The sequence below is a fragment of the Pistacia vera genome, unplaced genomic scaffold (genome assembly GCF_008641045.1).
Source record: "Pistacia vera cultivar Batoury unplaced genomic scaffold, PisVer_v2 Contig405, whole genome shotgun sequence".
NCBI lineage: Eukaryota > Viridiplantae > Streptophyta > Magnoliopsida > Sapindales > Anacardiaceae > Pistacia > Pistacia vera.
The window spans coordinates 173,794-192,084 of NW_022196230.1; the positions used below are offsets into that span (position 1 = coordinate 173,794).

Below are 18,291 nucleotides of genomic sequence, written 5' to 3' on the forward strand. Positions count from 1 at the left end.
TGAAGAGAGAGAGTGTGGAAGGTTTTAGTGGATTTTGCTTGTTGGTTTAGCTGTCGTTTGAAGGAAGATTTTTGTATCGGGGAAAGACGTGACTATATTTGGGACGGTATCCCTCAAATTTTAACCCTTCACATCAACTCCTAAAAAGGATTTTTGTAAAGTTTTTTTTTTTTTTTTTTTATTCGCTAACTTGGAAATTTTATAAAGGAGTGGAACACCCTTACCAGCCTTTCTCGTGGACAGGCCCAAGGGACAGTGCAACAAAACGAGAGCAAAGGGCAGGCCTTAACCCACAAATAAACAAGGCCTAACAACCTACAAGAGCTGAAAACCAAAACAAAAACAGCGCTAAAAACATAGGTCTTTAAAAACAGGCCTAAGCAAACACAACAGCCCACAAAAACTTTGCCCAAAAAAAAAAAAAGAAAAATGCACAATACTGATCGGCATAACCTACATCCAGACCACAAGTGTGCAGCAGAACATGTGGCACTCTGACTGCATACTCCTCCCGATTTCCTTTACTCTTCCAAAGTCCTAACTACCTTTACACTATCTACCGACTTAACAGGTTGGTGGAGCTAAGGAGACCATATTGCTAACATCACTGGCAATATCAAGATCATAAGCTATTCAGACAACATAACAACCAATCCTGCACGTTTGAAATGGCCAAAACAGCAGCAGCATAAAGCAACTCAACTCCTCAACAGAATCTTAAAACAAAATGTCTTCAATCGGGACAACATTTACATCCCACTGAAAACACCAAGGAAAATAAGAATCCGCAATCCTCTTTTCAAACCTTATCGCTTGAATAAACTTCAGCCAACACAAATGCTGCATAATTTCCCTCACAACGCATAGACTAACCGGGTGCCCATTACAGTACCAAACTTGCAATGCTAAAATTCCCTGCTCACTGACCAGGGCTGGACCAACGATAATGGTGCCTGTAGCCTTGAAGGAAAATAGAGACATAGTCCATCTACTCAAATCCCAGCAACCCCAACAGGTAGAAAAAAAAAATGCTTTGTCCTGCTGCATTGCCAAACATACAAAGGTCTCATACGTTTGGTTATGCAGCAGGAGTAAATGTCACACTTCCCTCCAACCATAAAGAAACCATCAACCAAAGCATCTACTGAAGCCCAATATAGCCTGTTGTGCTGTAAAAATCCCCAACCCGAGCTCAACAAAGAAGCTCGAGACCATTGTTTTAAAAACCGGACAATTCCTTGACCCGGTCAAAGGGTCGATTCCCAGGTTGACCGGTTCAACTGGTTGGACAGGTCGGTCTGAGCGGTATACAACAGACAAATCTCTGAATAACTTTTCAGTCTTTATAAGTTTAAAAACCAGCAAATACACTCTTAAAATTTACACATGAGTCCCTATATATTTTAAATAACTTGCAACTTTTATTATTAATTATTTTTTTCTCTCTCCCCATCACTTTCATCTTTCTCGTTTTTTCTCTTTCTCCCCGTCACTTTCTTCTTTCTTCTATCCCTTTCCCCTTTTTCAATAACTTTTTTCTCTTTTCTCTTTCTTCTTCCTTCCTCTATTCTTCTTCGTCTCCTCCTCTTTCTTCTAATCTTCTCCTCTTCTCTTTCTTCTTCCTTCCCCTCCCCTTATTTCTTCTTCTTTACATGGTAGATTTTAGAGTAAGTGAAGAAGAATAGAAGATGTAATTTGGTCTTTGGAGATGAAAATGGTATTGAAATGAAATGAAGAATGCTTGCCGGCTCAATAAAGTAGAGAATAAAACGATACTACAAATCTAGAATTAGGGATCAGATTAATCCCAAAACAGTGAACCATTTTAAGCTCCAAACCGGTCAGACCAGAGGTTTCACTGTTCCGCCGGTCTATTACCGATCCAAAGCGGGTTTATGTTATTTCCAGTTTTATGTTAACTCGGATCAGAGTTAAGGTCGGGTCCCAGTCTAACCGGTCAGACCGACTAGTCCGGTCCGAGTTTTAAAACAGAGCTCAAGACACGCCTTTGCATAGAACTAACATCAAGCTTAGAAGCAAAGATGTTCAACGAAGAGAACGAGCACTCAACCTTAGCACGCGGGCATGACGAGATCAAAAAAGGGGCCCACTGCATGAAAATATCTTTCCACTCTGACAGATCAGTTATCCACATATAGCTACATAACCTTATCAATAACACGTGGCCATGCAAACTCCATGTGTACTCCATGCAGCTCAGTCAATAGTATACCTGTAAAGACACCCCCTGTTAGAAGAAACACCATCATTAGCTATGACGTATGGGAATATGAGCTTCCGACCACTGTGTGACATCGGGCAACGTGGTTGACATACTTACCATCATGATATTTCGAAGGCCTCTTTCTCTATAAAGGTGGCAACGACCAAGGAGAATAGAGGGAGAATAGAATCGAAAAAACTCTCTCTGGTCCAAACGCCAGGTCAAAAGAGAAAAAATTAAACAAAGAAACCCCCCCCCCCCCCCCCCCCCCCCCTCGTCCCCGGAGAAACCTATGTTTTGTATCCTTATATCGCATGATCAAATAATATATCAGTGGACGTAGGCCTTATTCGTTATCCAAGCCAAACCACTTTAAAAATGTCTAGTTTTCCCGCCATCCTCTGGGAGGCGCATTGCCACCTTGGCCACCACCACGCACGGGTCGAGTCTCTTTTGCTAATTCTAGGAATCACGCACCCATCCTACTTGGTTCTCTCCCTAGAATCGACCAAGTATCTTTGGTTGACGTGTGTTTTCATCCTGATGCTTTAGTCGGTGTGGAAATTTGCATCAACATCTTGGCACTAGAAGGAAGGCCCCCAACATTAAATGTTCTGATCCAAGCCTAGTTCAATACTAATCACTGTTGCTATCGACGGTTCGTTTGCTTAACAACGATAATTGACTCAATATCGCATGGCTACTGACTCTGCATAGTAACCTGAATAGATCGGGGACACCTTGGACCCATGCATGCACAAGGATGAGCCTCCTACTAGACCAGTTGAGGAACTGCATGAAATCCTCGTGGACCAACGATTCCGCTCACGCCCTCTCGGAGTAAGGAGAAATCTTGAAGGGGAAGCGCATGATCGTTTGGTCACCTTCCTTAAATAAAACTTAAACATTTTTGCTTGAAAACACATTGACATGGACGAGGTAGATCCTAAGGTCATGTGTCATCGCCTCAAAATTGACCTTGACTCATGTCCAATATGTCAAAGAGATGGGCGATGGACTATAATAGTCACATCAAGGTACATAATTTTATTTATGCCCTAATACCTTTAGTTGGATTTCTTTGAAGTTACCTTAGACAAATGTGAAGAAAATTCCTTAAAACTTCATCAGGGGGAAAATGGTCTTTTCACTCCTAATTAGATGAAAAAGTGGGGAGTGAAAGGAATCAAAATAATGTGAAGAAGATAAAAGAAATGAGGGTATTTTGGTAATTGAATAAAGGGTATAGATGATATTTCATAAAAAGTGCAAGGGCAAAATGGGAATATATGCATATAATATTAGATATAAGGTTTCATTGAAGAAACCCTAGCCATATTTCAGCCCTTGTACACTCCACCCTCACCCCTTTTTCTCTCAAATTTCTTCACTAAATTTCAAAGGGAACTCATAGGATTTGGCTTGGATTTTTATAGATTTTCAATCCTAAAGCATCCAAAGGTAAGATTTTAGCACAAGGAGTGTGATTAAACTTTAAAGTTTTCAATTCTTATGGTTTTTATATGATCCAGATCCAAGAGGAAGAGACTTTTAGCAAAAGGGACGTTATATCACACATTCAAGGTAAGTAAACCCAATTTTAGCCTTGATTCGAGCAAGACTTGTGTAGAATGATTCTTGCATGTTTTTATGTGATTGTATGTGAGAATTGTTGGTTGTTTTGATATTGAATGATGTGTAATTTCCAACCATGAGAAGTAGTGTATGAGTATGTGGTGATTTGGTGAAGTTAAGGAAGAATTAGTGTTGAAATTTTGAAGTGTTGAGATTTGTTGAAAACAGCCAGGTTTGATGCTATAGTTAATGAGTTTTTGGCTCAAATTTTGGTGGATATAGGGAGATGTGGAAGTGTAGCCAACATGGTAGTTGCATGTGCATATGAAGTGTTTGATGAAAATCCAAGGAGAAAACGCCTGCATGAGTTGGCTAAACCCTATTGAAGAAAGGGTTAGAGAGAGGCAAGAATTGAAGTAGGAAGATTATGTTTGGGCTTAACCAAGTGTAAATGTTAGTATTCAAGAGTGCATATTGTTATGCCAAAATTTAGAATATCACTTGGTCATGTTGGTTCCATGAGAGAAATGGCCTTAGTGCTTGGTTCTAGTTACTTGAACCTTTACTACTACTTGAATAACACATGAAAGTGTTAGAAAAGAATTGCAAGTTAAAATGTTACTTTGATAAGACATTTGTGATAGTAGAGAATGGTAGAATATGTTATGACATACCATTATGCCATAATGAATTTTCAAGTTTGTGTATGTGAACTTGGAAAGAATATCAAAGAATGGGGTTGATCATGCATATATTGTGCACATGATTTATATATAGCCTTGATTTGGTAAATGAGAATATTAAAGAATATGTTAGCAAAGAATGAGAAAAAGAAAGAAAAGAAAATGGCTTGTAGTTTTCTTTTAAGCTAACATGCAAATACGTATTTTTCTCATTTACTAAAGAATGCAAGTGTAAAATTTCCATAGCTTGGAAATTTATTTAAAAATATGTATAGTATCTCTTTCTATTCTCTTTCTACAGCATGTTATGTTATAAGGTTGTTGTGATAGGGAACCCGTGAGTGATAGAGATGCCCACATGCATGCCGCCATCAGTGAGCGGCCTCAGCAGAGAGATACAACATTTGTACAGTTCGTCAGCAGTGTATGTGGATGAGGACTATACCTAGCAAAGAATACCCACATGCACGCCGCCATTAGTGAGTGGCCTCAGCAGAGAGATACAACATTTGTACAGTCCGTCAACAGTGCATGTAGATGAGGATTGTACCTAATACACACTCACATGGCCAGGGTTCCAAATCCATGCCTCAACCTCGTCCGATCGGCAAACAAGAAGAGAAATAGAATAAGAAACAGAAACAGAAAAGAAAAGAAAGAGATACAGCATAAGAGACAGTAAACAGAAAAGAAAAGAAAGTTCTTTTCTTAGGAAAATTTATTATTCTGCATATATGTTATGCTACTTGCATGATTCAACATTTCTTATGTACTCGACGATGTATAGTTTTATTATTGTCTTTGCACGTTGGTAAGTAGCAAATCAGAATATCAGAAAAGAATGCAAAATATTAGAAAAGAATGCAGAATATCAGAAAAGAATAAAGAATATTAGCAAAGATTAAAGTGAGAAAAGGAAAATCAGAACATGAGTAACGGAGGAACACAGTAGTGCAATTTGGTTTACTTACTAAGCAATTAGTGCTCACTCCGTTATTTTACTGTTTTGCAAGTACTAGATGATTTGCGGTTGGGTGGGACGTCAAGAAGCAGAGGAGTTTGGCGGCACTGTCCAAGACTACTCTGTACTTATTAAAGTATATAAGTTATTTTGTATATATATTTATATGAATTAAAATTAGAATTTTCGGATTTTACATTATATACCTCTATGTATATATGTTTACAAAAGTTATTTAGTGGATTTTGTCATATATTTCTTAAAGAATTACTAGCTAGAGAGTATATTACATGGACATGGAACGATTCTAGGCACTTAAGGATGAGGTCAATAGACTCCTCAAGATCAACTTCATCAGAGAAGTTAGAAACCCATAATGGCTTGCCAAGCCCGTTCTCTTCAAAAAGCCAAATGGAAGTGGAGAACATGCATTGACTTCAAGGATCTAAACAAAGCTTGACCCAAAAAAAACTTTCCTCTCTCTTGGATCGACCAGCTGGTGGGCGCAACAGTAGGGAATGTCTTACTTAGCTTCATGGACGCAACAGCAGGGAATGCCTTACTCAGCTTCATGGACGCTTACTTGGGATACAACCAAATCCCGATGTACGGGCTTTATGAGCCACATACCTTGTTCATCTCGGATCGAGGCCTTTATTGTTACAAAGTCATTTCTTTCTGCCTATGGAACATTAGGGCAACTTACCAGTGCTAGTAAATAAGATATTTGTTAATCTCACCAAGAAGATGACGGAGGTATATATCAACGACATGCTGGTAAAGTCACTAAAGGAGGAAGATCATGTAGAGCACCTTAGGGAGATGTTCTATATCCTGAGGAAACATCGAATGAAGCTCAACCCTTTGAAATGCGTTTTTAGAGTTGGTTCAGGAAAATTCCTCGGTCACATGGTGAACCAATGTGGGATCGAAGAAAACCTTGAAAGGATCCAAGCACTATTAAATATGAAGAGCCCGGCAAAACCAAATGTAATACCCAAGATGTCAAAGGTATGTTCCTAACTCAAAATAGTCCTTTAGATGTTAATTTTATGTTAAAAAGCATAAAATCTAACTAAGGGCAAAATAGTCGATTCATTTAGAACGGTATGAATCAATTATCCGTAGAAAGGCATTAGGGGCGAAATGGTCATTTTGCCTATGGATAAGCATTGAAAAGTCAAGGATGAGTAGGCTTTATTACATTTAATGGCATTAATTAAGTAATAATTATGTCTAGTGTGAAATGACCAAAATGCCCTTATATGAAGAATTAAGGACTTATGAGTTATACAATTAAAATAATTGGGCCAATAGATAATTGTGGAAAATAAATGAAATATTTTCCTATAAATGAGATGAAATTCGTTCAAGCCAAGGGAGAGAGCATTTCTTCCATTTTCTCTCAAATCTTCCATGAAACAAGCTTTCTCTAAGTTTTAAAGGAGTTTTGCTTATTTTTTCAAGAAGAGCAAGATAGGAGCCTTGGATCTTCAATTTGAAGGGTTTAAAGTAAGGATTAAAAACTTTAGTTTTGATTTGATTTGAAGATTTGAGTAGATGTTGAGGTATAATGTTATATATGTAGGATTAAGGTGTAAAAGAAGACAAAGGCAAAGGATTTGTTGGAGGAATTCTTTAAAAAGGTAAGGAAGAATCTCCCATGACTTTAGGGTTTATGCTAGGGTTTGTAGATTTTTATGAAACCTTAAATTAAGGCTTTAAGGCATAGAATTAGTTGATGGCAAGTGTAGTTGAACTCATTTATTCTACTTATTGCATTGAATTCATTATACATGAAGTTATTGCCATTTATGTTTTATGAATTGTTATGTTGATTGAAGAAAATGAAGTGTGGATGCTGATTGTGGCAAAACTTGTTGTATTGGAGGCCACATGGTGTTGAATGATTGCTATTAGAAGTGTTGAGGTGTTGTTTGCATTAGCTTACAATGTTATAACAATAATGGATGATTATGGGAATAGTTTTTACACTTCCTTTAAGATGTTAAAGACTATTAAGGGGAAGTTTATTTGATCCATAAGTTGACCTATTGGTCTAATGTCAATAGGAATTGATGTGGCATAGTTAATATGAAAATTCGGATTTAGTAAGCTTAGGGGATCTGTTAACCCTGCTTCAGTATTTCGACCATAACTTGAGTTATAAAAATCAAAATGAGATGCTTCTTAAAGCATTAGAAAGCTAAGACAAACACCTATAACTTTTATGTTTATGCCAGGAGCCAATTCGTTTGATAAATGGATGGAAAATGGCCTAAAGTATAAACTGGTTATTAAAGTTTAAGATTTAATATGATCAATTCTTATGATTATGAATTGATTATTAATGTATTATTGTAGTTATGCCATGTACTAAGGTTTACCCATTAGTTAGATGATCTTTGAAAGATATACATGGTCATGATGTCAATGCATGATTAATGTTATGAAATGGTATGAAGATGTAATGTAATACATGTTTTAAGATGATGTATGTGAGCAAGAGGTAGTGTAAATGGATTGATACTCCATAGATGAATTAAAAGTATTAAGCTCACCAAAATATGTATTTACATGCCATAAGATGTTAGTGATTCATATAGACATGATGGGAAACGCGTAAGCATATCCTTGTATACCAGTTGAGGAAAGATGAATATATGCTTTAGATGTTAAATAACACGTAAGCACGCCTCTCAATGATATGAGCTCTAGATGAATTTGAGACTAGATGATATGAAGTGCTTAAGACGCTAAGAAAAGTCCGATCGGCTACACGTTAAATGCTTCATATGAATTTAGTTGCACTACATGAGTTATGATGTTATTTACATCATGAGATGATTTATACTCATGTTAGATGATATTTAGATGTTATATCATGACACGTAATGTGCATGTACTATGTTTACATACGTATTTGTATGTGTGTGTATTGATGTTTATATAGCCATGGGATAAAATGATGAACGACACATGAAATAGAAAGGAAAAAATAAAAAATAAAAGGAGAAGTATCCCTAGATGTAAAAGATAAGTGATGTGTTAACAAATATGTTTAAATAAAGGTCAAATAGCACATTTAGAATGAAATGGATCATTCCTTACTGAGCGATTAGCGCTCACCCTTTTATTATTGATTACTTTGCAGGTAGACCAGAAGCGAAGGATGCTAGAGACAGCGGGGCTACACGTGAGGGGAGATGATTTATTGTCATCTTGATGTTTTTATCTTGATGTAAATAATGTAAATGATAAATATTTGTGAAACACCTTTTGGAATCTTCCACCCTATAAATATGTGTCGATTGTGTATTTTACAGATAAATTCTTAAAGTTTTGAAATTATATGTTTGGATCCTGCATGACATTTTATATGCATGTTTTGGATATTATTATTATTATCCTTACACAGGTTTTTTTTTTTTTTTTTTTTTTTTTTTTTTTTTTTTTTTCTAAATACAACTTGTTCTCCAAACATGTATCCCCTAGGATTCTCATTGAGGGATATTCAGAGGATACCTGATTGGAGGGGGGTTTTACACCAAAGCATGTTTAAAGCTTGACCAAGCGAGTCATGGCCCTCAGTAGGTTTATCTCCCAAGACATGGATAGGTGTCTCCCTTTCTTCAAAGTACTAAAGGACAATAAGAAGTTTGAGTGGATGGAGGAATGCAAGTGTGCTTTCCAAGAATTAAAGGACCATCTCGAGCGAACTCCTTTGTCATCTAAGCCGATCTTAGGTAAACTGCTCTTATTATATCTATATGTCTCATTGCATGCCATCAATGCAGCCTTGGTCCACAAAGAATGAAAAATCTAATGGCTGGTTTACTACATTAGCAAACGCTTGCTTGACGCAGAGATGCACTACCCCGAGATGGAAAATATGGCTTTAGCTCTCCTAACAACATACTGGAAGCTACGGCCTTACTTTCAAGCTTATACAATCCTGATCTTAACAAACTACCCACTTTGCAAAATCTTTCAAAAGATAGAATCTTCAGGAAGATTGATCCACTAGGCCATGGAACTATGCCAATTCGACCTCAAGTATACTCCACGAACTGCCATCAAAGGTGAAGCACTCATAGATTTCATCTTAGAATTCTCCTTCCAACCCGAGCAGAAAGTAATTCTGTGAGAGTCACCTGGTGAGATCAACACTCCACTCACCGAGCAAAAGCTGAAAGACTTGGTCACCTAGAGTCTACATGTCGATGATTCGACAAACAAAAAAGGCTCGGGCATTAGATTATTACTCATTAGCCCAGATGGAAACCAAACTCCAAGCGTGGTGAGATTTTGATTCACTGCCTCAATCAAAGAAATCGAGTATGAAGCTGTGCTTGCTAGCATACGGTTAGTCGGAGAGATGGGACCGTAATCAATCGATATCTTTAGTGATTCCTAACTCGTGGTGCACTAGATCCTCGGCGAATACCAAGCAAAAGGAGAAAAAATGATACCCTACTTGTAGAAAGTAATGGACGAGCTTAAAAACTTCGAGCAATACTCAGTCCGATAGATCCTTAGAGAGCAGAACTTTGTGGCCGACGCTCTAGCTTGCTTAGCCTTAACAATAAACAATAGAGCATATTCCATCCTCTTTAGATTCCTATCAACCCCTAGAATCAACACACCAGATCAGACGGTGATGATGATTGAGCAAGAAACCTCGTGGATGGATCTCACCATCACTTACCTAAAAGATGGGACCCAGTTTGAAGATAAATCTGAAGCTAGGATCATCCATGCTAAGTCAGCTCACTACACCTTGATCAATGATAAGTTATACAAACGGGGATACAACACCCCCTACTACAATGTGTAAATGGGGATGAGGCAAATTATATTATGAAGGAGATCCATGAGGACATATGTGGAAACCACGTCGGGGGAAGGTCTTTGGCTTATAAAAGCCTCAGATAGGGATATTATTAGCCAACTGTCTATAAAGACGCTGTGAACTTTACACACAAATGCGACAAGTGCCAACGACTTGCTATCATACCACCAGCGCCTCCGCAGGAACTTATTACTTTGTCAAGCCCATGACCTTTTTCTATGTGGGGAATTGACCTGATCAGGCCCTTACCCCAGGGGAAAGGCAGAGTCAAATACCCGGTGATTGCCATCGATTATTTCACCAAATGGGTAAAGGCTGAAGCGCTAGCAATGATTACAACTGATAAGCTAAAGAGCTGTGTATATAAGAATATTATCTGTCGCTTTAGCATATCACACACAATTGTTACAAATAACGGGAAGCAGTTCGACAATGAGTTCAAGGCTTTCTGCAACGAGCTCGGCAAAAGAAAAAGGTTTTCAACGATCTACCAGCCCAATCCAATGGGCAAGTTGTGTTAGAATATTGGGTTTTACGCAGCAGAATAAAATTAAAATTTTTTCCCAATATTTCTCAAAAACCTAGGATCAACGGTGTTTGATTATACATATTTAAATAATAAATAAATCCACATGCAAGGATTTAGAAAAGCTTACTCTCATAGGCAGCTCCTTCAAATTCTCTGAAATCCTTCGCAAGCTAATTCAAGGAAAGAATTGCACTCTCAGTATCCACACGAAGGTAGGAATGAATTCAATTGATTTATTTTCTAGAACAAAATCAATTGATTCAAGGTTTTATTATGAAAAAGACAAGAGAAGAATTTAGAGAATCTCTTAATTCTCTTTCAAAAGGGCGACCAAAACTAAAAGGGTTCAACTAACCCTAATTTTCAGTCATGCTTATATAGCATGAAAAACCTACTCCACATTATAATAGGATTAGCCTTATTCCTATGTGGAATAACTTAATTGGTATTTATTAATTAATAATATTATTAATGAATTAATTTACATATTAATATTTATATATAAATTTATAAATTTTACAAATTTAATTCTAATATAAACATTGGACATAGGCAACAACCTCAACAAATTTAATTGCACAACAAAATTTACCCAAATACCCTTTTGCCTAAAAAGACGATAATACCTTTCAACTAAAAGGACAAAAATGCCCCTATTCATGGTAAGCCTCGAACTGTCTTCTAAGTGTGTGACCCATAGGCTTCCCTATCATGTTAGCTGTGAGTAGTATCGCGATTAACCACCAATTAATTGTCTCACTACACACAGACCAAGATTGGCCTCTAGCAAGGAATCATGGTCACCCAACATGTAAAGATCAAAGAAGAACTAATTCCTGTCAATGATATGGTTACTGTGCAATCAAATCCTTTCATCATTTGTTATCCCATCAAGCCGAGGCATAAAAATAGTGCAACCTCAGATGTTATCTTGATGTGTTAGTATTTGGTTATTGAATTAACGACCAAATTAAAATTAGATTGAGCAACAACCCAATCCCACTATGGCCATAGATTTATGTGTCGTATTCACTTAACCAAACTGCATAGAGGGATAACTCTCTCTTGTACCCAGTAGTGATGAATTCTATATTGATCCACCATAGCCTCAATATACTTTTCAATTCAGCCAATCACTACCATACTGATAGCCCTAAATAGGACTATGTTAGGCTAGTGTCAAACTACACCAATAGGTACATAATTCGCTCTAGTGATCTCAAATCTAAGGATCACAAGCACCACCATCCTTTAGAGATTTGTTTCATAGACACTAGGGTTACCATCCATATGAAATCCTTTGATGGGTCAGTCCATTGAACTTGCAGACAACAAGCACCCATGCATCGCACCAAGTTGTCACCAAACAACTTTGACATGTGAGACCTATCACTACCTTTCAGCAGAGTCAAAATAATATTGAGGTTATGGACATTTCTAGAATGGTTATCATATGTGATCATAAGGTCCTCACAATCAAGATTTAAAGCACTTGATTCCCTCGTCATAGTTCCACCACTCTAAGGACAAATATCAAATCATATAAGGATATGATTTACATGATATAGAAGAATGCCTTTATTTAATAACCATGATATTATGAAGAGTCAAATATGATTGGCTCTAAGGCACCTACTCTAACAAGTTGAGGCTGAGAATAAAGTCAAAAAGTACACCCTAAAAGCAAAGCTCAACAAATCCAAAGTAAATTGGGTAGATGAGCTCCCTGAAGTGTTATGGGCATACCAGACAATCGAGAGGACTGTAACGGGAGAAACCCCTTTCTTTCTAGCATATGGCTGTGAAGCCATGGCCCTGGTGGAAGTCAGGCCTTATTGTATTGGATTAATTTAACAACACAAACTTTTCAATTAAGCTTTTTTCAAGTTTTTATATCTGTTTAATTACTCAATTACTTATGCTTATAAAAAAACAAAATTGTCTATCTTTAATATATAAAATATATATTATTATTTTGTCATAACTATAAATATTATAATTGATTTTTTTTGTTATAATTTCAAGCTAATATATATTCATCATTTACATGTATATATATTCTCACTCGCCCTATAAAATTAGAAGTTTAAATCAATTATTCAATTGAAATCCTAATTGCAATAAATTAGAAAAAGCACATTAAATAAAGTAGAGTATTAACTAAACCACATATCAAACACTCACCTCAAGGATAGCTTGAATTACATAATTTACCTCAATATTCTAATTTCATATGATCATATACTATATATATTTTAGTACATGACAACCTAAAAGAATGAAAGTGTTCCAAAGAGGATAAGACAACCGTCTGTATGGTCAAATACTGGTTGTAGGGTTTTTATTTATATTAATTAATTTAGTCAAGTTTTATTAGTCTAGAGTTATGATTTTAAGTTGGAGTAGTATTAGGATTAAGTATTGCTGGGTATAGTTAGGAATATTACTCTTTATATTATACCATTACAATCATTTTAGGATTATGAATTGGGATAAGATGTAAGTCTATATAAAAAGCCTAAACCATGGATTATCATTGTATTTTTATTGGATTAGGATATATTCTAATATGCTAAAGTGGGGTTTTTCTTTATTTTTCCAAATTAAGAGTAAATAACATGCAAAGATCATTGGTGGAGCTGCTAAATATTAATGAAACAGATTAAAAATAAATAAAAAGAAAGACCAAATGTTTAAAAACCATTTTTTTTTTTTAAATGAGGACCGCAAGATTCGAACCAGTTTTCTCTCAAGTCTTCCCCTTAACCACCCGGGCAAACCTGCTTATTTGTTTCATTTCCTTATTAATTATATATATTTAGTTTGTTTATATCTATCTAGAAAGAGAAACTCAACTAAAGTGTGAGAGAAACGACGACATTTTAGAGTTTGTTTGTCCCTTCTCCCTGCTTATTTTCCTTCTTACCTTTCATCTGCCACCTTGCTCCCAATTCATTTTTTCTTCACAATGGCGAATCTTTATTTTTCTTCTTTCAGATTTGGTTTTCCCAATTCAAATTTACAAAGAAAAGAAGTGACCAAAGGCAGCTCACTTCACCCAATTCAATTTTTCCCTTTTTCTTTGTAACACTGAAGAAGAAAATTAGGAGAATCAAAGGAGAGATCATAAAGATTGCATTATATCCTTGCTGAACTTTAGGAAGTCACACAATGAAGTCCATTGAGATATCCTCCCATTTCTATTTAGGAATCTCTAAGGGTTGGAGTAATCATGATGATCTCTGATGCTTTGTCTTTACTTGTTGACATGTTAAACATCTGGCAACATAATCGACAATGTTTATTTTTCATACCTGACCACCCCTAGCTTTTCTTCACATCTTGATACATCTTTACACTCCTAGGGTGGGCTGTATAAAGTGTATTGTGTGCCTTACTAAGAATTTTATTCCTTAGTTCATCATCTTGAGGTACACATATTCTATCTCTAAACATTAGTGCCCCATTGACTATTTTAAAGTCTGTCTCTTTACCCTCTATTACCTGTTGGCAGATCACCTTGCAGGTATCATCTTTACCTTGTTTCATCTTGATCTCCTCCACCAAAGTGGGTCTAATCTCTATTTGGGCCAATCCTCCTTTGATCATAATTTCAATTCCTTCTTGGAGGATCTCCTGCTGTAATTGTCCCTGTACAGTAATCTGAGATAAAGAGACTTTTCTACTAAGGGCATATGCTACTGCATTAGCTTTCCCTGGATGGTATCTGATGTCGCAGTCGTAGTTTATCACCAATTCTAACCATCTCCTCTGTCTCGTATTCAACTCTTTCTGAGTGAAGAAATACTTTAAACTCTTATGGTCAGTGTATATGTTGCATTTCACTTCATACAAGTAGTGTCGCCATATCTTCAGAGCAAAAACCACTGTTGCTAATTCCAAGTCATGGGTATGATATTTGCTCTCATAGTCTTTTAGTTGTCTGACGGCATAATTAAGCAATGACTTTCCCTTGCTGCATCAACACTGCTCCCAAACCATTGTGGGAGGCATCAATGTAAATATCATAATCAATGCCTACTTCTGGCAATGTAAGAATTGGAGCTGTAGTTAATCTTTTCTTCAGCTCTTGAAAGCTTTGCTCGCATGCCTCTGTCCATTGAAATGGTACTTCTTTCTTGGTAAGAGTTGTAAGTGGTTTGGCTATCTTTGCAAAGCCTTCCACGAACTTCCTATAATACCCTACTAAGCCCATAAAACTTCTAACCTCTTTCACTGTCTTTGGCCTCTGCCACTCGAGCACCGCCTCTACTTTACTAGGATCCACTGATACACCGTCTTTAGAGATCACATGACCCAAAAAGGTAACCCTATCCAACCAAAACTCACATTTTGAAAATTTGGCATACAGTTGTTTCTCTCTTAATCTTTGTAACACAAATCTCAAGTGCTCGGCATGTTCTTCTAAAGTCTTGGAATAAACTAGGATATCATCAATAAACACCACTATGAACTTGTCAAGGACATCATGAAAGACTCTGTTCATCAAGTCCATAAAAATTGCAGGTGCATTAGTCAATCCGAATGGCATCACAACAAATTCATAATGCCCATACCTTGTTCGAAAAGCCATTTTTGGTATATCTTCCTTAGGCACTCTAACCTGATGGTATCCTGACCTTAGATCAATTTTAGAAAACACTGAGGCACCTTTCAATTGGTCAAAAAAATCATCTATCCTGGGCAATGGGTACTTATTCTTTACCGTTACTTTATTTAGTTCACGGTAATCTATACACATCCTCATGGACCCATCCTTCTTTTTCACAAATAGAATTGGAGCACCCCATGGGGAATGACTCGGCCTGATAAAGCCTTTGTCTAACAACTCTTGTAACTGCTTCTTCAATTCTTGGAGCTCAGCTGGTGCCATGTGATAAGGAGCCTTTGAAATAGGGGCTATATCGGGGGCTAATTCTATACTAAACTCCACTTCCCTCTTTGGATGTAAACCTGGCAATTCATCTAGAAACACATCAATAAATTCATTTACCACATGTACCTCATGTACACTTGAGCTCGAACTCTCTCCCTTATTTACTACATGTGCAATGTACCCAGAACACCCCTTTTTCAACATCTTCCTAGCTTTTGCTGCACTAATAATCATGCTAGTTGGGTGCCCTTCTCCAAAAATGAAGTTATCACCATAGTCTAGATTAAACTTGACTTTTTTCCTATGACAGTCTATCTCTACTCCATATCTACTAAGAAAGTCCATCCCAAGAATGATGTCAAAGTCTGACATATTGAAGACAATCAAATCTACCATCATATCTCGGCCTCTAATATTCACTAACTCCCCATTAAGACTTCATTGGTCACTACACCCTCACCATCAGGCAATTCGATCCTAATGGCTTGTTCTACTCTGATAGGCATTAACCCTAATCTTTTAATCATACCATAGGAGATGAATGAATGAGTAGCACCAAAATCAATCAAGGCATACAAGGGAGTATCATGGAATAATAATTGACCAATGACTGCTGAAGGGCTGGCATCTGCCTGCATCTGGGCCACATTATATACCCTAGTTGTCGTGCCTCCAACTGCAGGTACTGAAGTTGCAGAACCAATGGGGCAATCTCTAGCAATATGACCTAGCTGGCGACATCTGAAACAAACATTGGTTTCTACTAGGCATTCACCCATGTGTCTTCTTCGACATTTCTTGCAGTAACTAACCTCATATTTCCTCTGCTGGCCCTTTTTCTTCATGTCCTTCCTGTTGCCTTTAGGTAGGATTCCTTTCTTGCCTTTACCCTTATCATCTTTGCCAACAACTTGTTCTGCACTACTGGATTGGCCAAACTGGAGAGGACTACTTGCCACTATTGGGGGAAGAGCTAATCTGGTCTCCTTCCTTTAGTACACCTCTGCTTTGATGGCTCTGGCGAGTGCTTCACTATATGTTTGGGAGGGCTGATGACTTGACATAACATCTCTGGTGATAGTAGGATGAAGTCCACCTACAAATCTCTCCAATTGGGTCTGTGGTGTACTGACTAGTATTGATGCAAACTTAGCCAAGGAGTTAAACTTGATTGAATACTTTTTGACCGTCATATTTCCTTGTTGCAGACTAATAAACTCTTGTAGTTTAGAGGATATCATGTCCGCTGTCCGGTACTGCTCCTCAAACAATTCCTTGAACCCTGACCAAGTGAGAGTGGTAGTATCTTGAGTCTGCTCCATAAGCTCCCACCATGTCATAGCATCTCCTCTCAATAGGTACGTAGCATACGGGATCTTCTCTTGATCTATCATAGGAAATAGAGCAGTAGCTTTCTCCACCAACTTGATCCATTGTTCTGCTACTATTGGATCATTAGTGCTGCTAAATTCTGGAGGCTGATGTTTACTTGAGAGGCCACAAATCGGTTCAATCTGCTTTGGAGCAACCATTGCTTCTTGAGTACTCGTCCCTATTGCTTGACTTGGTACCACATTGGTTGTCACTATTGTCATCGGAGTACTTGTACTTTCCGGTGGGGTTTTCCTTAAAGCACTATTAATAGCCTCCTAGATCATACGCTCCAATGTTGCAACATCTAAACCCGGAGCGCTTGATGTAGCAGCTGCTAGGTTAGGAGCTTCAGGTGCAGTTAGAACATCTTGTGCATTCAAAGCATCACTGCGACTTGGATCCGTTCTCCTGGTTTTCCTTATATTTATTCCCTATCACAGTCACACATATAATGTTAATCATCTAATCAACCCTTACATAAATCAGGTAAACATACTTACAGCGAATGGACAACTTAAGCAGCGGAACTTTACATGAGGGATACTGTCATCAACACTCATAAATGCCTAACTCCGAAATAGAAAACATCTTAAAAAACCCCTTTTTAAAGTAATAAAATACTTGCTCTGATACCAAATGTAAAACCCCCTTCCAATCAGGTTTCCTCTAAATATCCCTCAATGAGAATCTGGGGGATACATGTTTGGAAAACGAGTTGTATTTAGAAAAAACAACCTGTGTAAGGATAATAATAATAATATTCGAAACATGCATATAAAATATCATGCAGGATCTAAACATATAATTTCAAAACTTTAGGAATTTATTCATAAAATACACAATCAAAACATATTTATAGGGTGTAATATTCCAAAAGGTGTTTCACAAATATTTATCATTTACATTATTTACATCAAGATAAAAACATCGAGATGACAATAAATTATCTCCCCTCACGTGTAGCCTCGCTGTCTCTAGCATCCTTCGCTTCTGGTCTACCTGTAAAGCAATCAACAATAAAAGGGTGAGCGCTAATCGCTCAGTAAGGAATGATCCATTTCATTCTAAATGTGCTATTTGACCTTTATTTAAACATATTTGTTAATACATCGCTTATCTTTTACATCTAGGGATACTTCCCCTTTTATTACTAATTCATATGCTTTTCATCATTTTATCCCATGGCTATATAAACA

The 18,291-nt window shown here is 37.1% G+C and overlaps 2 protein-coding genes across 2 annotated transcripts; both read right to left on the minus strand.

Moving 5' to 3' along the window:
• Positions 1-16,140: 16,140 nt before the first annotated feature.
• On the minus strand, positions 16,141-16,566 carry LOC116142106. The gene has a single exon (XM_031427556.1). It carries the CDS (start codon positions 16,564-16,566, stop codon positions 16,141-16,143), a length of 426 nt encoding a protein of 141 aa, XP_031283416.1.
• A 147-nt stretch (positions 16,567-16,713) lies between these two features.
• On the minus strand, positions 16,714-17,316 carry LOC116142108. Its single transcript, XM_031427558.1, has one exon. It carries the CDS (start codon positions 17,314-17,316, stop codon positions 16,714-16,716), a length of 603 nt encoding a protein of 200 aa, XP_031283418.1.
• Between the last annotated feature and the right edge of the window lie 975 nt (positions 17,317-18,291).

Coding starts and splice junctions, on each gene's coding strand:
- LOC116142106 (XM_031427556.1), bottom strand. CDS start 16,566: ATGAAGAAAAAGGGCCAGCAGAGGAAATATGAGGTTAGTTACTGCAAG.
- LOC116142108 (XM_031427558.1), bottom strand. CDS start 17,316: ATGACAATAGTGACAACCAATGTGGTACCAAGTCAAGCAATAGGGACG.